At 50.9% G+C, this 22,433-nt stretch overlaps 1 protein-coding gene across 5 annotated transcripts in view; it reads left to right on the forward strand.

Annotated features, from left to right (window-relative positions):
* Positions 1-22,433, forward strand: part of Slc1a7 (solute carrier family 1 member 7) — a 45,500-nt gene that overhangs the window by 21,493 nt on the left and 1,574 nt on the right. The window contains exons 3-10 of one of the 5 annotated variants that reach the window (XM_031376837.1): positions 4,802-5,017; positions 14,607-14,649; positions 15,118-15,340; positions 18,308-18,407; positions 18,946-19,179; positions 20,505-20,699; positions 21,217-21,351; positions 21,704-21,806. In XM_031376837.1, the coding sequence (XP_031232697.1) occupies positions 4,802-5,017; positions 14,607-14,649; positions 15,118-15,340; positions 18,308-18,407; positions 18,946-19,179; positions 20,505-20,699; positions 21,217-21,351; positions 21,704-21,806 (1,249 nt within the window). Of the gene's footprint in view, positions 1-4,801; positions 5,018-8,905; positions 8,997-14,606; positions 14,650-15,117; positions 15,341-18,307; positions 18,408-18,945; positions 19,180-20,504; positions 20,700-21,216; positions 21,352-21,703; positions 21,807-22,433 lie in introns of those variants that run through there. The other 4 variants (XM_031376839.1, XM_031376841.1, XM_031376838.1 and 1 more) reach the window with 4 other exon arrangements.

Consider the following 22,433-nt stretch of genomic DNA (forward strand, 5'->3'; position numbering starts at 1 on the left):
GGAGACTCCAAAGAGCTTGGGGCCAGCCTCTAAAACAACAGTCAAATCTAAATGATGAGGAGGAGTGGGTGCCCAGCATCGGGATTCCTCAGGGTGCCACTGACTCACAAGGCTGATGGACCTCTGAGTGAGTGATATGCAAGTCTTTGGGGAACTGAAAACCCGTGGTAAACCACAGCTTCTGTGGTTGCCAGGCAGGATGGCTGGACTGTGTCTTCTATCACACAGGACAAGCTCCATCTGGGTGTAAGAGAGAAAAATGGAGAAATAGAAAAAGCAAAGTAACAATGAGCCTTCTCCCTCCACTCAAGGAAAACTGACACTCACCTTAGCCACAGGTGCATCCGTGCAGCTTCACTCTCTCCTAAGTACTAACGCGCCCTAGCTCATCAGTTCTCAGATAAAACACTTTCGCACCGTGGGGTCCTCAACCTGTGTGTCTTGACTCCTACGGAGGTCAACCAACTCTTTCACAGGGCCTGTAAATCAGATACTCACAGGATGATCTACCACAGTGGCGAAATTACAGTTATGAGGTAGCAACGAAATAATTGTATGGTTGGGAGTCACCACAGCACGAGGGGACTGTACTAAAGGGTCGCAGCATTAGGAAGGGCGATAACCACTGCTCTACACTCTCAGCTCTTAAGGAGCACACGAGCAGGAGCAGGAGGAACCTCCAAAGACCAACTATTAGAATTATCCACCCCATTCCTTGTGTCCATCAGTTTCAGGAGTGCTGCTGCTCTCACACGGTCTATGCTCTCCTGACACTTTCTTCCCAGTCTTGTTGGCCACTGCTGTGTGACTGCATTTGCATTTCCTCCTGGCCTCCCACAGCTAGGTGTCCTAGGTGGTTCCTCAGGAAATCTGGTTCTCACCACACCCTGCGCACAGTCCTTCAAGCTGTCAATCTAGGCTGCAGGTCAGAGAGGAGTCTGTTTTCCAAGAGGCTCTGGGGCTCCCTGTTGTTAAGTCACTCCTCTACTTTACATTGCACTAGGACTGTCTTCCCTGTGACAGCTCTGCCTTTTTTGATGGCTGCCCAGCACAGTGGTGCACAGAAATCTTTATAGCCATTCTTGGTTACTTTGTGGGTTCTTCTTTCTTCCACCCTTCTACACCCCCTCTCCTTCCACCCTTTAAACCCCCTAATACTAGAGAGAAGAGAAAAATAGAGAGGAAAGGAAAGAAATCCCTGAATAAGGTCAGGGATCAGAAAGGGGGTGATGTTATAGTGAGACAACTTCCTGCTGACTGGGGCCTCCAGTTCCTTGGGGCCAGTTTGATCTTTGCTGTCAGGATACCTCTTCTTCTTCTTCTTCTTCTTCTTCTTCTTCTTCTTCTTCTTCTTCTTCTTCTTCTTCTTCTTCTTCTTCTTCTTCTTCTCCTTCTCCTTCTCCTTCTCCTTCTCCTTCTCCTTCTCCTTCTCCTTCTCCTTCTCCTTCTCCTTCTCCTTCTCCTTCTTCCTCTTCTTCTTCTTCTCCTTCTCCTCCTTCTCCTTCTTCTTCCTCTTCCTCCTCCTCTTCCTCCTCCTCTTCTTTTCACACAATTACTTAACAACCATCAGTGACCAACAACCCATTTATATACCCTCTGAAAAGTCCCCAGAATTCGAAATGTCACACAATTGTAGAAACTATCTACTGCTGGCAAAATCATGCCCCTGCTAGAGCACAAGGCAAATCATTGTCAGCTGCCATGGACAGTCTGAAGCAGCCTCATATCCCATACCTGAGATTAAAACAAAAACAGTCTTATAATATTTATTTGTTTTTTTTTTAAGAAACCAAAACTCTAAAATTGTCACTACACATCTTTATATCTGAGGACAAAAAATTTAGTTTCTGTCCATTTCAGTGGCTTCGGGGGATGCACAAATCACCCTGGAAACCCCCCTGCCTCAAACCTTGAGAATCTTTCATTCTGTCCTCTCTTCTCCTAGGCATTGTTAGACACACTGTCTGGGAAGCAGTGGCCTGCTCCCTCTCCTCTGCACCCCTGGGGGCCTCCCAGTCCCCCTTCAACATTCAAGTCCACATACAACTTGGTTCTGTCCTATAACCACACCTTACCCAGCACCTGAGCTCTGACTTCACTGAGCAGCACAGTGTCCCCGCACTTTAAAGCCTCTTGTGTCTTCTGCTACTCACTCCTGTTGGCCCCATCTCCAAATCTTAGAAGAATCAACTCCAAATGCTGCCGCCCCCAGGAAAACCCTCCCTACTGCCTCAACTAGAGCTCTCTCCCCTAATAGAAACTGCCCTTGCCACCTTCCTCATTATACCTATTTGTCCAACTTCTGCGGTACTTCTGTCCCCTTGTGCCCTGGTGTTCTTGTCTGTCACTTTCCCTGTTTCCTGCAGAGTAACTACTTCCTGAGGTCTGGGACAGGATCCAGACACAAACTCAGACAAGCCTAGAGCTGGCCCGAGTTCTGGTCTAGCAGGGCAGTAATATGGTGAACTAGGGATTACCCTCTGTCAGGGACTGGCTTCCCTATGGCCTACAGCATGCGGGTCTGACCACAGGGTTCTGCTGAGAGAAGGCAGAAGTAATCTTTCTTGGATAATGGTCACAGCAGCCTCATTTCCTCTGGCCGGCAATCCCATTACTGGCCCTTGGGGTTTACGTCTGAGACCAACCCTAAGCCCATCACTAGCATATGGCATCCTGGCAGAGGAGGAGAATGGAGATTGTGCACCTCCCTCCCTCCCTCTCCCCCTCCCTCCTCTCTTCCCTCCTTCTCATCCTCCCTCCCTTATCTCTACTACCCTCCATGGAACCATGATGCTCTGGGCCTGTCCTGGGCTGGCTCTTCTGTGTTATTAGAATCTATTTTTATATTAATAACCTGAGTTATTATTTATTACTTACTATGTTTATCTGGGCTACTCTTAACTCCAATTGGCCAGTCCTTAACTCCAGGGCCATATTTTCTTGACTCCCAACCCATAGCACTTTCTTCTTCCTCCTCCTGCACCTTTTTCTCCTCCCGGCTCTCCTCTGACCCCCAGCTCATAAAACCTCCATCCCACCTATGTCTCTTCTGCTCAGCTACTGCTGAAAAGGTCAGCTGAGGAACTTTGGGAAGGTCATGGAACACTTGCCCCTCCAGATGGGAGAGGCTAATTAACATTCCTCAGACCACTGGCAGGAACCAACCTGCCAGTGGGGACACATTCTGCAGTTGGGACCATTGCCCACCTTCAGACAAGGGAAGTTCTTGCCACCTCATTCCTAGAAGACCAATCAGTTTAAAAAGTCACACTGTTTTGCCAATCACATGTGCCTAATGGCTGCTGCCCTGAAAACTGTATAAAAGCTCACTGAACAAGCTGTGAGGGGTCACCACCTCTCCTTAGGGTCTAGGACGACCCCCAGTGCACTGGAACAATAAATTCCCCTTGCTTTTTGCATCGATTCAGGCTCCATGTGGTTCACTCAGAGGGTCTCCGGTAAGCTAAGGCTCGACAGAGTTTTACACTGCCTGGTGGCATCTATACTTACCAATCAGAAACAACTCAGGGGCAGGGTCACTTGGGTCTATTGAGCCTACTTACTCCAGATAGACTCCAGGTCTTGGGGGCTGCACTTAGCATTACAATAGACAGCAAGATCAACCTCTACAGGCACCTCCGATATAACAACCCAAAGAACTGGGGTGGGGACAGAAGAAAGCTCAGGGACCAGGAGAGGAGAGACTCCAAGAGGAGGCATCTTCACCCTTGGTCTAATGGGAGAGCCAGTCCATGCCCAGGGCTAAGCGGAGCTGCCCAGGTCTAAGGGTTAGCCTGCTCTGAGGGGTGGGCACTGGCTGCCAGGGAGGGATCAGGGCTGACATTAGGGAGAACGTGAGGAATGAGAGGATTATCTGCTCTTGTTTACATGATTAAAACCAGACAAATACTTCCTTTATCTGGAAGAATGAAAGGGCTTTGCAGGAAAATCCTTTTGGCAGCAAAACAAAGCACAGACATTTCCTTAATTAATCTCTGACTCCCTCCCCCAACAGCAGAGACACCCTCAGTACTGCCAGACGATGCAAGGAGGTGGTCTGGCTTAGGTTTGCTCTGGAAGAGATGTTTCTGTGTTCTCATGGGGGGGGAGGGGATCTTGGATCCCTAGATGGAAGAGAGACGAATTTGTCAGAGGTCACATGGCCAGTCAGAGGTCCACATGGCCAGTCAGAGGTCATATGGCCAGTCAGAGGTCACATGGCCAGTCATCAGGCAAAGTCACTGTCTCTGCCTCACTCTTAGTTCCTTGAGTAGGCCTGTAGTAGCCACCTGCTCCCTGTCCACTGGTACTGGGGATTGGGAACCCACAGAAAAGTCAGACGGGTCTCTTTCATGTGCATCCAGTCTTGGGATGGCATTAAGCATGTAAACATGGTGTGACGACCGGGGTCATGAGAGAAGAGGCTAAGGGCTGAGAGAGCTCCAGAATAGACGCCTAACATTAGTGGCATCTTCACTGTAGAAGTAACACAGCCTGGTCCTGTCTGGTAGCCAGGTGAGCACAGGAAGCTTCTGAGAGGAACAGTACATATGCAGAGGGGACAGCATATGTACTGACCCAGAGGTGTGATGCACTGGGCTGGAGACCCAGGTTTCAGAGAGGGGCGGGGGGAGAGTAGAGCCAGGGAGGTTAGGAGCCTCAGGACTGGAATACCTGAGAATACCCAAGGAACTTTCTGGAGCACATGAGGGGACATGTGGCAAGGAGCCACAATGAGCACAGCAGAGTTCCTGGCCAAGGTCTCGTGCCTCTCACAAACCTGACCCGCCTTGCTTTCCAGCTTGATGTCTGGCCTTGCCTCCCTGGATGCCAAGACCTCCAGCCGCTTGGGCATCCTCACCGTGGCATACTACCTGTGGACTACCTTCCTGGCTGTCGTTGTGGGCATCATCATGGTCTCCATCATCCACCCTGGTGGTGCAGCACAGAAGGAGACAACCGAACAGAGCGGAAAGCCAGTCATGAGCTCAGCTGATGCCCTCCTGGACCTTGTCCGGTAACTCCCCAAGCCTGGCACAGGTCCCCTGTGTGGCCTCCAGAGGGTATATAGACTGTGGGGGCTCAGGTCAGCTCTAGAGTGTGTGCGGTGAACCTTGTGACCCTCTGGTACACTAATGTCAGTGGTGAACACCTCTGTCCCCCAGCCCCTGAACTGTCTGCTGAGCTCTGCTCTGCCATATCTATGGGCTTGGGCGGGAGTGGGGTGCTGGTGAGAGAAGAGCGGGCTGAGGAAGGCTGTGAACTGACTGGTCCCACAGCTGCCTATGAGGCAGGAGGCTAGTAGTTATGGGTCCCACCTTTTCTCTATTAGTCCCTTTGCCCTAGATGAGAAAACAAGGCTCAAAGAGTGGGTGCCTTTCCCATTTATCTAGCAGGGAGACAAGGTGCCAGGATTCCATCCAGGCTGCCTGGCACCCAGGACATCACCTTGTGGAGCCACCATCTTAGCCACTCCAGCTCGATGGTCCGGAGCTCTGCTCCATACAAAAGTGCTACAGACCTTGCCATAGAGCATGATGCCACAGGCCTGTCAATCACTCTACAGCTCCTTGTCAGTGCCAGCTGTGGGCTCAGGCCTGGACCAGGAGGATCCACTTACCCATTTCTAGAGGAGCCACTCTCTTGGGAGTGAAAGACGGTGGCACTCGGGCCCACTTCTAAAGGCCACAAGAAGCAGGTTTGATTTGTTTTCTGCAGCAGTAGTGATGCAGCCCAGGGTCTTGTGCATGCTGGACAAATGCTCTGCCATTGAGCACATCCCCAGACCAGGACATAACTCTCAAACACAGGACTGGCATGGCGCACCGTAGAAGGCTCCTGCTGGCTGCTGGAGAGGCCATAGACCAAAATAGAGCAGGACAGGAGAGGAAGACAGAACTGGGGTGGTGCAGGCTGGAGGCCATGGGACAGGATTGGGAAGCCTAGAAAAACTGGCAGGAACACCGTCGGGATCAGGAGGATGAGAGCAAAGATGGGTGAGTGAATAACAGGTGGTAAGCAAACCAGAAGAAGGTTCTAGATCAGTCAGAAACCTGCCACAGGAGAATCTGAGTCTCTCAGATGATTTTGAAATTAAAGATAAGGCAGGTGGCCCCAAGGATGGAGGGCTTAGCTCAGGACATATGAATACATCAGGGCTGGATGGTCTCTATACACACTAAGAATGTCCTGTGTCCTAAGGACTTATTGCTGTGAAGAGACACCATGACCACAGTTACTTTTATAAAGGAAAACATTTAATTGGGGCTGGCTTACAGTTCAAATGTTTAGTCCATTATCATCATGGTGGGGAGTACGGTGGCATGCAGGCAGACAAGGTGCTGCAGAAGGAGCTGAGAGTTCTGCAAGTAGATCAGCAGGCAGCAGGAAGAGAGCCTGGCTTGAGCTTCTGAAACCTCAAAGCCCACGCCCAGTGACACATTCCTCCAATTAGGCCATACCTACTCCACCAGGGCCACATGACCAGTGGGCTCAACTGGCAGACCTGCTCCATGGTCTCCTCCCAGGCTCTTTATCTTCTAATCAATTCAAAATGTAAGTCCTGGTCTGTCTAATTCCAAAACCCCAGATTCACCAATTTGACAGCAACCCTGCCCTCTCCTTATGGATCTGAATGGTTTGAGAAACTACAGTGGAAGTCTCTTTCTTGCCCTGCCTGCTCGACTCTGATGGGAGAGCACACAAGACCCCTCCTCCCCTTCCTGGGCATGTGTGAACTGATGCAGGTATTCCCTGGTTGTAGTCCATCTAGCACTTTTTTTTTTTCGAGACAGGGTTTCTCTGTGTAGCCCTGGCTGTCCTGGAACTCACTCTGCAGACCAGGCTGGCCTCGAACCCAGAAATCCACCTGCCTCTGCCTCCAAATGCTGGGATTAAAGGCGTGCGCCACCCCCGCCCGGCTCCACCACCGCCCGGCTCCACATAGGACACATACCATGGGTTCTGAGGGCTTCTCCTGGCTCAAAGTTAGAAATAACCATTCTTACCTCCTCCTGGGAACTGGTGCCCAACACTCTGCATCTCTCCCTCTCTTCAGGAACACTTATCCTGTGCATCAGTCAGTTACAGCTGTGTAACAAACTGCCACAAACTGATGAGCTTGATTGACAAGCTGAGGTTGGCAATTAGCCGGAAGGGTCCTCTGATTCAGACTAAGCCCCGTTAGGGTGCAGGAGGCAGGACATCTGGGTAACCATGGAGCCTGGGACGGCTTGACTGAGACAGCTCAGCAGGCTGTGTGTGGTTAGCATGCTTCAGAGGCCAGCCTGGTTTTCTCATAGTGACGGCAGCATTTCTTATCGTGAGAAGAAGCTAGCCTGGGCATTTTCTTACCACAAAGGTGGAAAAAAATGGAACTGAAGCATGAAGCTTTTGCCTGTCAGGTGATATGACATTCTATACCACGGCTTTGAATGTCCCTAGACACACCAGTGCTTTCCAATTTTGGTTCAACCCGGAAACATCTAGTGTGAACTCCTGGCCCCAACACACACTGTCTATGACGTCTCTAAGCTAACATATCTGAGGAAAAGGCCCCAGCCCCATCTGTCTCCCACACACTGCATCTCACTCTTCTGAATTCAAAACCAGACCGCAGACCACAGCCGTCCAGTGCATGCTTGCCGTCCTCACCACCATGTCCATCTGTGTCCAGTGGGCTGCCCTGCTGTCTCTCTGCTCTAGTCTGATGTACTGTCAACACAGTAGCTCAGTGTGTCATCCCTTCAGTGGCCGTGGCTCACCCACAAGCTGTCCTCGGGGTCTACAGGGTTTGCTCACAAGGTGTCCCCTCTGTCTCACACAGCCTCACTCAGGGCCTCTGAGTTCCGCTCTTTCCCTGACCCTAACCACACCAGCTCAGCCGTCCTTGCCAGGCCCTGTGTATTCCTGGCTTCATCTGTCCCTGCCTCCCTGCATTGCCTTTCCTGGTGTGAGCCGGCCTATCCCTCGGCCTATCCCTCAGCGCTGATGTTTCTGCTCCAGGGCCAACTTCCTGCTGTGGTGTCCTTCTGTGTTTGTTGGAATGAGTTTTTCTGTCAGCCCCTCTCATTACCTGACACTACTACACCCCCCAGACTTCTTTATTTTTTTCTGTTACTTCCCCCTCCCCTGGTGGTAGCAGATTTTCACAAACCTGTCCTGGAACCTAGAGAAGTAACTAGCTCAGAACCGGCTCTTTGCACACACATGGTTAGTTGCACTGACGGTTCTCTTGGGGCCTAAGTCTCTGGAGGAGCCGCTGCCATTCAGGACGAGCATGTGCCAAGCCTGGCGCAGGGATCCAGAGGACTTGGTCCTTGGCAACTCTGCAGGCTGCGTGGTAGGGCTGACAGGGGCAGGAGGAAAAATGGGTGTACTGGTGGCCAAGGCAAGAGGAATTTTGGGAGGCCTCCTTCAAGAGCTGTTATTTCTAGGATTATGCTTCTGTGATCCATCATTTCCCAGACCCTGTGACTCAAAACAGCTTTTTCACAGGACGGGAAGAGCAGCGCATGCGTGGGGAGCCTGATACAGGGGGAGCCCCGCCCTCCCGCCTTGCCTTCCTCTGCTTAGGGTTACCAGGCTCTGGGTCTCATACATGTATCAGAGTCAAATGTTCCAGCGTTGGTCTGCTCTTGGTGGCTTTTCACATGGTGACATCAATCCTTCTGCTTTGGTGCTCCGCAAAGCTCGGGGGAGGGAGGGATGGGCATCACTGACGCCACATCTTTGTGGGGAGGGTGGGGTTTCAGGGAGGGTCACGTGCTTCCTGTGTGACAAATCACCACCGGAGAGACCTAAAGTCTTACCTCTCTTTTTCTAACAATCAGAAGCCACTGTGACCTTTGGGTAGGTGGCTCTCCTTTCCAAGTTCCCTTCAGGCTCTGTAGTTGCACAGGCAAGATCCACAGCTAGCAAGAGGCTGCGGGGGCATGAGCAGAAACTCCTCCTGGAGGCAGATAATGGGGAAGCATGGCAGAGCTCAACCTCAGTGTGTAAGTCAGTCTGGGATGGCCTCAAAAGTCAGAGAAGGTGCTGGGAGCAGTGCTCTCCGAGGCTCTGGGAGGAAATGAGGGACCTAGAGCAGGTGTCTGCTAAGTGCTGGTGACTGAACAAGAGCATATATGTCCAGGACAGAGGCCCTAGGGATACAAACGACAATGTGAACCATCAGAAAGACAAGAGGCTGGTCATACAGGGAAACAAGGCCCTAGTTCTCACCGCCAGGAAAGCAAAGAGGCATCTCGTGTCTCAAAGATGATTCCAGATCACTACAGACCACGTCCCTGGCTGACCCGCCAAGTCATTCATTCATTTCCCAGGGCTCTAAGTCAGAACCCTGACAGCTCCCAGCAGGGCCTCGGGGAGTCCAAGCAGAACACTAATCAGAACTGACTGCTGTTTTTTCCACCTTATTAAAACACCACAGAGATTAAGTAATAACTTGGCTTCCCGTTTGCAACTTCCCGTTAGCATCCCAGAGGCTGGATGAGTCTCTCAGGAGCTCTGCTTGTAAAGGAGCAACCCCTACCTGTGGGCCTGGGTGGGGGCAGGGACATTTGGACCCATCTAGGTGAGAAAGTATAAACAGCAGATATGGAGGGTAACCCCAACAGGGAGCCAGGCTAGACCCTGGGAATTTCAGGTATGACTGTTTGTGTTCCCAGCTACATTCTGTCTATGCTTTATGTAGCTGCTATGGGGGCACACGCCTCATGGGATAAAGAAGACATCCTTCCTGAAAGAGTTCAGAACCAAAAGAAAATGAGCATCTTCAAATTAACAATCAAAAATATAGTGATAGGGCTTCTTCTTCTTCTTCTTCTTCTTCTTCTTCTTCTTCTTCTTCTTCTTCTTCTTCTTCAAAGATTTATTTATTTATTTTATGTGTATGAGTACACTGTAGCTGTACAGATGGCCGTGAGCCATCATGTGTGTGGCTGCTGTTGAACTCAGGACCTCTGCGGAGGTCCGGCCCCCTCTCCCTCAGCCTTAATCACTCCAGCGTAATTTGCTGCAGCTGACTTCAGACACACCAGAAGAGGGCGTCTGATCTCATTACAGGTGGTTGTGAGCCACCCTGTGCTTGCTGGGATCTGAACTCAGGACCTTTGAAAGAGCAGTCAGTGCTCTTACCCGCTGAGCCATCTCGCCAGCCCCCTTCTTCTTCTTCTTCTTCTTCTTCTTCTTCTTCTTCTTCTTCTTCTTCTTCTTCTTCTTCTTCTTCTTCTTCTTCTTCTTCTTCTTTCTTCTTTCTCTTCTTTTTCCTTCTCCTCCTCCCCTTCTTCTTTCCCAAGACAAAGTTTCTCTGTGTAGCCCTGGCTGTCCTGAAATTCACTCTGTAGAGCAGGCTGGCCTCGAACTCTCTGTAGAGATCAGCCTGCCTCTGTCTCTCTAGTGCTGGGATTAAAAGTGTGCACTACCACTGCACAGCAAAAGTTGCTAATTGAGTCTGCTGGCAAGTTTGTCAGTGACTAAGATGAGCCTGTTCTGCAGCTGAGAACTGCAGTGAAGCTTTCAGTGAGAGGGAAGGCTTTTTCTCAGAAGTGCTTGCTCCTTGTCACCAGGATCTCAGGCTTGGCCTGTGTGCTTGGTTGCTTAGCTCCTGGATCTCATCAGCAGTATGTCTCATGGCCCAAAAAGGCTGTTCAAGCTCTGGTTGTTTCATCTGAATTCCAGGAAAAATCAAGGAAGTTGGAGGAAAGGACACAAGGGCTCTAGACTAAAGCCATCCTTCAGGGATCGCATTTAGTGATTCCTCTCATACCTCTGGGACTGTCCTATTAATGACATGAGAGGATGGGAATCAGGCTTTGGTGACCAGGCCCTGTGGGTCTCTTACCCTAACAGGCTTTCATAAGGGACAGTGCACACTGGTAGTAACGCCATGGCCCACCTTATTAAGTGGCCTCGTGCTAAAGGAGGTCTTGAAGGAATGTACATACTTGGTTTTTCAGTTCGGCCCAGGCTAAAGAGTCTTTTCTTTAAGGTCATTAGCTAACCACCTTGTAAGTCCCTTGAACCTCCTGGGGTTTGAGACAGATTTTCACACTGTTTGGTCATCAGTGGAATCTGATGGCAGACAGTAGTCTCCACCTCAAGGAAGAAAGACGTGCTATCCAGCTCCCTGCCCCCTAAGGCCCCATGACAAAACTGAGCCTCTGGAGGAAGGGTGAGTGACAGTGTGTCACAGAAAACTCCCCGCCAGGCTCTGCCTTGTTCCTCACCCTCCTCCTCTGGCCAGATGTGTCCACAGAACCTGACTCTTAGCAGGAGTACAAACCCTGCAACGGCTGCTTCTGGCCCCAGCCGCTGGGGTGGAGGGTTTGGAAATTAGGCACACACACGTCCACGTGCACGGCTTCACTCATGTGTGAACTGAATCTTGAAGGTGGATTCTTGCCAGGACAAGTGACGGGAGGTCCAGCCAGGCAGACAGCAGCAAGAATGTTACTCACACCATTCCAGGAAACACAGACTCCGGATCTGAGGGTGTTAGCATCCCCAGTCTGTAACCTTCCTCGAGGGGTCTGAAGGGCAGGGTGAGAGTGTTTGCTCAGGGAAAGGTCACTGCAGAGGCCTCCTGAAGGTGGCCATCTCCCTCAGCTCCTCAGTGGGTACACTGACATTTTATAAAACATTTTTTTTAGAAATATTGGCCATTTGTGTATCTTCTTTTGGGATGTGAATTATTGGGTATATCTTTTTTTTTTAAGATTTATTTATTTATTATATGTAAGCACACTGTAGCTGTCTTCAGACGCACCAGATGAGGGCATCAGATCTCATTATGGGTGGTTGTGAGCCACCATGTGGTTGCTGGGACCTGAACTCATGACCTTCTGAAGAACAGTCGGTGCTCTTCCCCGCTGAGCCATCTCACCAGCCCTATTGGGTATATCTTTCTGACTTTTTCTATTGGAGTGTTACTGTTCTGTGACCCATTTGTTTAAGCATCAAATATTGTCAGGGTGCCTACTATGTGTTGGGCTCTCTTCCAGGAACAGAGCAGGGAAAGAGCCAATGCCTCTGCCCTCTAGGGATTTGAGATTCCTGTGAGAGGAGACAGCTGATGAAGATGGGAAAAAGCAGGGTTTGTTAAAAATCTCGATAGATTCAGGGTGATAACTTCGGCCATCAAGATGCCCCAGTTTGTCTACTGTCTGTTTTATAATTTCGTTTGCATTGTAATCTTAGAAAGCAAGATTTTCGTTTTGGTATAATTTTAGGTTTTTAAAGGGTAGCAAAGAAAAGAAGTGCCACACACCCTGACCAGTGACCCAGATGTTAGCATCAGATGTAACCACAGCCACACACCCTGACCAGTGACCCAGATGTTAGCATCAGATGTAACCACAGGATCTTTTGACCTAAGAAGTGGAAACTGGGCCGCCTTGCAGTAAGCCATGGACCGCGTCTGTTTGGTCTTTTGAGGCAGGGTCTCAGGTAGCCTAGGCTGGATTTGAACTCATCAGGTAGCTGAGGATGATGTGAACTCCTGATCCTGCTTCCACTTCTCCAGGGCTGAGCCTGCGACGTGTCCACCACTCCTCTGTTATAGACAGATGCCACTCACTTCCCTACAGATGTTCTCCTGTTTCGGGATCCAAGCCACGATGGCACAGTGCACTGAGGAATTTCTTGTTTTCAAAGAGTAAAATCCATCTTTGTTCTTAACAAATCCTTTCCTTTTCAGGAAGTGATAAGATATTAACCCATTGCCCTCTAGATTTCCACAGTATCACTTGAGAAAATGTCTTGAAGTCAAGTGGAACTTGTTTTAGTGGAGGATGTTATAACAGAGTGAACACATTTTCAGAATGGTTGGTCATTTATTCAGTTCTAATGGTGAGTCCTTTAATTCCTCACTGGCTTGTGAAACAGCTTTTCCAAATATGAAGTACTTGAGTCAGGTACAGTAGCACATCTTGTACTACTGGGTAGTACTGGGTACTTGGGGGATGGTAGGTTTGAGGGCTGCCTATGTTACCTGGTAAGGTCCTGTCTATAGACAGAGAGAGAGAGAGAGAGAGAGAGAGAGAGAGAGAGGCAGGCTGACAAGATAGCTCATCAGGCAAAGATGCTTGCCATATAAGCCTGACAACCCAAGTATGATCCCTAGAATCCCCATAAAAATTAAAAAAAGAGAACTGATTTCTAAAAGTTTTTCTCTGACTTATACACATGTGCCATGTCACTCACCTGCACACACAATACGCATTAATAATAATAATAATAATAATAATAATAATAATAATGTCAAAATGACAACAGAAATGGGATGCAGTGGGTGCCATTGATGGCTGTGTGTATAGTACATTGAATTGAAAACAATTATACTTGTCTAGTATATTTTCATCTCTGGCGGGACAAGAGCTCCTTCACCTTCAGCCTTAAAATAAATACTAATGTGGCACAGACAGCCCTCCACTGGCGTGAGTTTATGTCCATGGAGTCAACCAACTGCAGGTCAAAAATGTCTGGGGAAATCACTGCATGTGCGGTAAATGTGCTGGGCTTTTTGTCATCATTCAATCGACACAGTACAGCTGCCGCTCTGCTCCTCCTGCCACACTCCTGGGCTCCAGGAACTGCATAGTGTTCACAGACGATTAAAAGCCAGGAGGGTGTGCATTGTGCGGGTTATACACAGTCCATGCTGTATTATTTCCTAACACAGCATCCTCATATTGGGGGATTTAGAGGGGTCCTGGGGCCAATCTCTGAAGACATAACTACTGTAATGGTTCATTTGTGTGTTCGGTTCTGAGCTGGGTCCCCACACATAGAATATCAGAGATGGAGGGGAGGCCAGGTATGGAGGTATTCCTCCTCCTCTTCCTCTTTCTCCTCCTCCTCCTTTTTTTGTTTGTTTTTGTTTGTTTGTTTGTCTTTGGGGTTTTGTTGTTGTTGTTGTTGTTTTGTTTTGTTTTTTGTTTTTTTGAGACAGGGTGGGTGGTCTCTATGCAGCCCTGGCTGTCCTGGACCAGGTTGGCCTTGAACTCAGAAAGTTTCCTGCCTCTGCCTTCCAAGTGCTGGGATTAAAGGCATATGCCGCCACCACCTGTTGGTGGCACACATCTTTAGGCCCAGAACTTGGGAGGCAAAGGCAGGTAGGCCAGCCTGGTCTATACAGTGAGATACAGGGCAGCTAAGTCTATATAGTGAGACCCTATCTCAAAAACCAAACAAACAAAAGGATAGAGAGAGAAAATGGAGACTTGCCTTAGGAGATGTTTATCTTTCAGAAGATAAACATCTACGGTTTGCCACAGGTAGAAAGGCTACAGGTCTGCCTAGAAATCAGACAGACATGGCTAGAGAAAATGTGCTGGCTTGCCTGGCAGTTAAGCAGCCAGGGAAATGTGTATGCCATGCCAGTCTGCAGGAACAGTAGGCGAGGCTTAGGCCCAGAAAGGCACTATGTTTGATTAGGACATTCTAAGTATCAGTAGGGACCAATGGCATGCAGAGGGGGCACCTGAGTGGGGGTCATGGAAGATTCCATGGCCCACTACCAAAGGTGTGTTCTGATGACCCCATCCCCAAAGGCTTCCTCTCCTGACACTGAAATTTCTCAGTTTCTGCCTCTCTTCCCTTCCCAGGAACATGTTTCCAGCCAACCTGGTAGAAGCCACGTTCAAACAGGTGAGCAGAGCCTGGCTGTGGAGGGGAGGGACAGGAGAGGAAGAAAGGCGGGGCTATCTGAGCATGGCTCCCAGTCTCCTACAGGGCACTGCCCCGGGGGAGGGCCTAGGAGCTTTCTCTGAGAAGGTTCTGGAGCTGTCCAAGGGACAGCAAGGCTTCGGGCTGTCAGGTTCATGGGTACTAGTCTGGAAGAAGGGGTAAAGATGAATGACAGGGCTTCTGGCAGAAGAGGTTGGGAGATTGGGGTGGAGCAGGGAACCACGTGGCGGTGACAGAGAACTGGAGGGAGCTACGGCCGCGAAACAAAGGACCCCTTCTCTTTGTGGTGGGCAACACCCCAGCTTTCAAGCCTCTCCCTCAGCAGTCCACTGATGCCCATATAATACAAGTGCATACAAATGTGTCTTCAAGATGTTTCCTGTAGTAGCATGGCACTGACTCCTTCCTGGTCGGCATGCTCCCCAACAGTACCGCACCAAGACCACTCCAGTTATCAAGTCTCCCAAGGGGGCCGCGGAGGAGGCTCCTCCCCAGCGGATCGTCATCTATGGGGTCCAGGAAGACAATGGCTCACGTGTGCAGAACTTTGCTCTGGATCTGACGCCTCCGCCTGAGATTGTCTATAAGTCAGAGCCTGGTACCAGTGACGGCATGAACGTGCTCGGCATTGTCATCTTCTCGGCCACTATGGGTATGTGTTGTCACTGCTTCGGCAGTGCCCTCCCAACATTCCAGGGCCTTCTTCCTGCTCTTCCTAACTGGCTCCAAGCCCTGCTCCTGCTGAGAATTCCTACCCCTGGGGCTACCCTCCTACCTCCGTCCAGCCCTCAGCCCCTCACAGAAGCCTGTTATTGGGCCTTTCACTGAAGACATGAGAGATGGGGAAGGATTGTCACTGTGTGTAAAGACTCTCACCCTGCCTTCTAGGCTGCCCCTCTCTCCAGAGCTTCTCTGTCATTTCCTGAGGCTCACAGTGGCCTCCTTGAGCAGGTCGTTCCCTTTGCAACTATTTTATGGGTTTCCAAAGTCCCTCCAACCACGATGATTTGCCATAAGCCACTCAGGATATGACTTGGGGTCCCTTATTTTTGTATGTGAACCTTCAGAGGCATGTGCTTTTTTTGTTGTTGTTGAGGGAGGTAGTTTTATATTTTTGGGTTTGTTTGTGTTTTGTTTTAAACTTTTTCTTTACTTTTGACAATTTCATACATGTATATAATGAATACAGTTTTTTGTTTGTTTGTTTTATTGGTTGGTTGTTTTTGTTGGGGTTTTTTGTTTTGTTGGTGGCTTTCTGTTGTTGTTTTGTTTTGTTTTTTTTGAGGCAATGCCTCATGCAGCCTAGGCTGGTTTAAACCTCACTGAGGATGGCCTTGAATTCCAGGCCCTCCGGCCTCTCTGCCAAGTGGAATTATAAGCATAAGCTTACTTCGCTGACATCCTTGGTCTTGAAGAGGCCTCTAAACCATTTAGCTCCAGATTCCATGATCTTCTGCTGAAAACACTGCCCACCAGCACCACTACCACACACAGGGCCCTCCTTCTCTCTTGGGGAAGGTCCAGCCCTGGATGGCCTGGAGATTCCTTTATTTAGCACCAACCCTGGCGTGGCTGGCTCCTGCTGCCCTGGCTTTTCTGAAGCATTTTGTTCTCTCACAGCATGTTCAGCATCTTATTATGTACACGAGACATCTGGGCCACGTTCTAGCTGGCCCCAGCAACATTCCCCCCTACCCAGACCCTGCCAGCCTGCTTCCTCTCTCTCTGCTGTTACTATCACCCTGGAGCCATTTGGCTCCCCCATCAGCTTCCTGGAGGTTCCTTGCACCTTGTCTTGTCCTGTCTGGTGTGCCCCTAAGGGTCGAGAAGCTGGTCCTGTTCTGTGGGCTACACTTGGACAGAAGCCAAATGGGGCTTTAGACGCTGTAGAACTCAGGGATGTGGCCCAGGCGGCTCTGTAGCCCTGCAGTCCTGTGGCCAGGCTTCTGCTATCCTTAGCTCACTGTTTGTGTCCTTCCTCCCTGTCACACCTCTCATCCTTCAGGGGCCTCCCTATAAGCATACCATTCTCATCAAGGTCTTCTTGTCTCCAGACTCAGCCAGGGGACCCAGGTCATGGCTTCTCTGCTCAAGATGCTCCACTGTGAACATCTGACCCTGTTGCATTAATCTCTGTTTGTGTGGAATTGCTCTGAGCCTCAATTAGGTGGCTCCGCATCACTTGCCTGGCTTATCATCCATTTGCCAGAGCCCTCCATAGTGACTAGCAAAGGCAGGGCTCAGGGAAACCTGTTAGATGCTTGGATGATGACTGAGTATGTAGGCAGTGATGGATAGCAAAGCTCTGATTGGCTTGGCTAAAATACCAGACACATAGAGGGCTAAGACCTGAATCTGACATTGGACATGCACCTGGCAACCTGGCTACTGGGCTTTCTTTCCTTCCTTCCACAGCCTGAGGGATGTGACGAATGAAGGCTACCTGGCTAACGAAAGAAATGTTTATCGCAAACAGATGCTCAGTGTTCACTGGGCAGTGTAACTGCGTTTTGCTGTGCATTTGTGCTTGTTCACTGGGCAGTGAGATTGGCTGTGCATCACAGTCATTTGTGCTTGGCATGCCCACTCCTGTGTGTACCATCCTAGCATGCACATTCCTGTGTGCACCTGAGAGTGTCCTCATCTGGGCATATCCATGTCATGATGCACAATGGCTCTAAAGGAGGCTTTTTCCTGCTGGGGACATGGCTGGTGCTCAGGTCACCTTGTCTATGGGGTGCCTCGTTGTCACATCTGTGTCCTATATATGATAAATCTGAATTAGCTAGAGTCTCATCCTGGAGACATTCAAGTGAAGGTGAGGAGGGGAAGGGATAGCCAGAGGGCAGGCAGAACTAGAAGGTGAGAGCTGGCTTCCTATTTGCCAGGATATCATAGGCCAGATGGGCAGGTCTGGCCCAGAGTCACCCTGAGGCTGGACTTCTCCTGCTTACACAGGTAGGCAGACCTTCTTTACCCCAATACTACAAGGTGACTTCTGTGTGGCTTATGGTGACAGAGCCCTTCCCTGGAGTCCCACAGGCCAAGTCTCTCCTTGAGCTGAGCGAGCCACTGAGCTGCCGGGTAGCACACAGAGCTTTGGAGGATAATCTCAAGAGCATGGGTTTCTCCAGAATGACAGCAGTCACAAAGCCACCCTTTCAAGAATGGTGGTACTCTCCATCACAGGGTTGACCCCAAGGAATGGTCCCCCATGCATTCTTGCCAAGCGAACTGACATCTAGACGTCCAGACAGACTGAGGAAAAGCACTGAGGTAGCAGAGAAGCTTTGATCTAGAATCCTCAGGTCTGTGAAGCCAGGGTCCACAGACCCTGAGGAGGGGCAGAGCAGGGTGATTTAGGAGTCGGGCAAGTGCAGCTGATGCTGGGGAAATGTTTTCTGTCAAAGCGGACTGGATTCCAGGATGTATTCAGGAGCATTTTATCTCAAGGGGATAAATGTCCATTGCTGTGTGGAGAATGACTAGAGATGAGCCTTGCTGGGGGGAGGGGAGGGGTGTCAGCAAGGGCACATGTGCCCACCAGTCCCTGCTTTGCCATCAGTATGTCTACATGGTGGCCTGGTACCCCTGTGAATCTCTCTGTGTGACCCCACAGGCATCATGCTGGGCCGCATGGGTGACAGCGGTACTCCCCTGGTCAGCTTCTGTCAGTGCCTTAATGAGTCTGTCATGAAGATCGTGGCAGTGGCCGGGTGGTAAGTTTCCTCCAGAGAGAGTCCTCTTTCTCCCACTCCTCCTGTTTTGGACACATCACTGAATCATTCTCAAGTGCATTCTTAGGAACTCAACAAACTGCACAGGAGGCTCAGCTTGGACCTGGGCCACTAGGGCTAGCTGACTGTGTGGGGTTCCCAGCCTAATCCAGCCTCACCTTCTGCTGTCTTGGCCTCAGTTTCCCCATGTTGAGGAGCCTGCTTAGCTCGGCTCTTGAAGAAGGTGCACAGCAGAAGTGAGAATCAGTAACTGCTCCTGGTTCACAGTTCAGACTGTAGGTGCCTGATAGTTAGAAGGGTATGCAGAGGACTGACCGTGGTCACCTAGGAGGTGTGGCTTCTTCAAGGACATGGCAGCTGTCTAGGGCTGGGGCAACTGAGGGACCTGGCTCTCAGCTGAACACCTCAGTCTCCCCCAGTCCTCGTGAGCCATGAGGGGTTTGAGATGAGATGACACAGTGCCAAGGTGCCAGGTGAGAAAGGACCCTGAACTGAACCTGAGGCCACTCTGCCACCCTAGGTACTTCCCCTTTGGCATTGTCTTCCTGATCGCTGGCAAGATCTTGGAGATGGATGACCCCAAGGCAGTGGGGAAAAAGCTGGGCTTCTACGCCGTGACCGTGGTTTGCGGGCTGGTGGTCCACGGTCTCCTCATCCTGCCCCTGCTGTACTTCCTCATCACCAGGAAGAACCCCATCGTCTTCATCCGCGGCGTCCTCCAGGCTCTGCTCATTGCATTGGCCACCTCCTCCAGGTAGCCCTAGGTGAAGAGCTGAGAGGGTTGGGGTAGGCGGAACAGAACTCTGTCCATCTGTCCATCTGTCCATCTGCCATTCACCTACAGCCACAGAACCACTGAGAGGGCTAACGTGGCTCCTCGGACAGATCCCAGAGGTGGTGATATGACCATATGGGAGCTTAATGCCCATGGCTCTGCCTGCCTCAGTCATTCTTAAAGCTTCCCTTTGCTCATGCTCCCAAGGCTTTCTCCAGCTTCATGGAGGCCTGTCCTTACTCCACAGGCAGAGAGTATGTATTGCTTTCACAGCTTCACATGTTCCTGTCAGGGCAGATCCCAGGACACCAGAGGAGTTCTGTCTGTGTACTCCAGATGGAGTGTCACGGCTGGATAACCCGTGTCAACCCTTGGCAGCCTTTCTAGACAGCCAAGGCTGCAGTCCTGGTTCTGTTAAGCATGCCTGTGTGATGGTAGGCTGTCCCTTAGCTTGCCCAGGGCTCAGTGCCCACGTACTAGACTGGAGTAATCTATACCTGCACAGGATTGCTTCCGAGGCTGAGATAATCCTCTGGGGTGAGAAAGCGAGTAGAACCAGTGAAACCCATGCCCAGCCTTGGGGACTACCCACCACAGCTGAGGACCTGGGATAGTTAGAAGAGGGAGGAAAGGTGGGAGGGAGGGAATGGAGTTGTTACCCACCATCATCTTGTCCTATGAGGAAGGATTCTCCTGAGAGCAAGTGTCTAAGTTTCATGTGAGAGGAATTGTGGGAATTGGAGCTCACCTTTCTGGGCCAAAGGTCCGGTGTTCCTGGCAGTCCTCCCCTTTCTTGCCTGGGCCTCAGTTTCTCGGACTGTGCTGTGCTTTACCCATCAGAGGTCCCACCACCCCTGCAGCAGAATCCCCTTCCCAGAGACTTAACACGAGTACTTCTCTTCTTTGAGTACTTCATGGGTTGATCTTGCAATCACCCTGTGACCTGGGAGTTATGTGCAACAGAAACCAAAGTGCCCAGACTACAGGTCTTGTTGAGGCCCCATAGGAGGCTGAACTCAAGGCCCAGGCACTCTGCCACAGTCTCTGGAATCACCGCTGCAGATACTCTAGGTCCACGGTGCAGCATTGTGCCACTGAAGCCTCCCCCCCCCCCCCCCCACACACACACTGCCTTCCTGAGGACTCTTCCTGGGGTCGTCCCTACCAGCCCAAGTTCACTCACATGTATGCCACATATGTCTGTCGGGGCATCAGTGAGCTGGCTCTCCCATAGTGGCTCACTTCTGAGGCCCAGACCATCCTGAAGGAGGGTGGTGGGCAGACACCTGCCCCTCTGCCCATAGCTCAGCCACACTGCCCATCACCTTCAAGTGCCTGCTGGAGAACAACCACATCGACCGACGCATTGCTCGCTTTGTGCTGCCGGTGGGCGCCACCATCAACATGGACGGCACTGCGCTCTACGAGGCCGTGGCTGCCATCTTTATTGCCCAGGTCAACAACTATGAGCTAGACTTTGGCCAGATCATCACTATCAGGTGTGTCCTAATGCCACATGCTAGAGGGCCCCTGGGTCGGGAAGGACATGGGTGTAGGCCAGCCACAGGCAGGGCTGGCGCTGGGGCTAAGGTAAGCCTGAACAGAGTGAGCAGAATCAAGAGCCAGGCCTGAGGACCAGTGAGGCTGGTGTCAAGCACAGGCTGCTGCAATGGGACAGAGCCTAAGGTCCCTTGTAGGCCAGTCCCTGCATATGAAGACAGGCCCCGGGGAAGGGGTGGGGGTGGGGAGCTGTGCTGGTAGACCACCAGAATCTCCAAATGTCTCTGTCCCACAGAGGCAAACATTCAACTTCTTCCAGTTCTCTCATGGATGGGAATGGGGGACCCATGGGTCCAAAGAACTATGAGCAGGGAGCTGCTTTTCTGAGAACCCCCTGATGGGAAATCACAGCAGATAGCCCCCACATCCTTGGCCGGCCCCCAGGCTCTAGCATCCTGGTCTCCTTGGAGGCAGGGCTGTGGCGGGTATCCCTGCCACATCCTTTTCCCTCTGCAGCATCACGGCCACTGCAGCCAGCATCGGGGCGGCTGGCATCCCACAGGCGGGACTCGTCACCATGGTCATCGTGCTTACCTCTGTGGGACTGCCGACCGACGACATCAACCTCATCATTGCTGTAGACTGGGCACTGTGAGTCCCTACCCCGCCCCACCCTTTGCTGAGGGCAGCAGGGTGGGGGATTGCTATGTATGGTATGCTAGGGTACCCCAATAATCTGCGCCAGTTGTGTTACTGATGTCCAGGATTCAAAAGCAAAGATGGAGCCTTCTTGAAGTTGTAGACAGTGATCCCCCCAACCCCAATTTGGCTCCTCTAAACACAGGGCCTGCATCACAAAGGGGCTTTCTCAGAGGCGTCAGCACCACTGTGGGTGGATTGGGTGCATCCCTGCCTGCAGTCACTGCCTGTGCCTCCGTGCAGTGGCCCTCTACCAGTTCCCCACAGAGGTTGCTGCAGCTCAGTGTCCACCTTGGCTTGCCAGGGATCGCTTCCGAACCATGATTAACGTGCTGGGTGATGCACTAGCGGCGGGGATCATGGCCCACATCTGCCGGAAGGATTTTGCTCAGGACATGGGCACTGAGGTGAGAGTGGTGCCCTTCCACGAAGCCTCTAAGAACGTGGTTCTCAACCTGTGCGTGGTAACCCCAGTGAGGTCTAACGACCCTTTCATAGGGGTCACATTATCAGATATCCTGCATGTCATATATTTACATCATTATTTATAACAATAGCAAAATTACAGTTACAAAGTAGCATTATGATTGGGGGTCACCACTCAACATGAGGGACTGTATTTAGAGGGTTGCAGCATTAGGAAGGTTGAACACCACTGCTCTAGAAGATGGAGCCAGGTGGGGCTGCAGAGTTCCAGATGTTCAGCCCACCCACTGGGAAGCCTTCAGTTGCAGCTCTGGGCTCCTTGTCCCAGCAGGCGACTGGCTTCTTTACCACCTATTCCTGGAGGACCTGCCCTGCAGGGCACCCAGATCTAACCAATGAAACAGTGAGAAAACATCTTCCCTCTGAGAAACCCAATCCCTCAGGCAGGGTGTTTGAGGCGCAACAGGAAGCTGTCTGGTGTTCAGGATTGCCTGTATGTGTAGACATCTGTATCCTCGTTGATGTGTTGGAGCGGCGGGTCGCGTCAGAACATATCACACTAGGCCCAAACAGTTCCACGTGTAAGAGGTTTAATTGAGAGGGAGTAG

This window comes from Mastomys coucha, unplaced genomic scaffold (assembly GCF_008632895.1).
Source record: "Mastomys coucha isolate ucsf_1 unplaced genomic scaffold, UCSF_Mcou_1 pScaffold18, whole genome shotgun sequence".
Taxonomy (NCBI): Eukaryota; Metazoa; Chordata; class Mammalia; order Rodentia; family Muridae; genus Mastomys; species Mastomys coucha.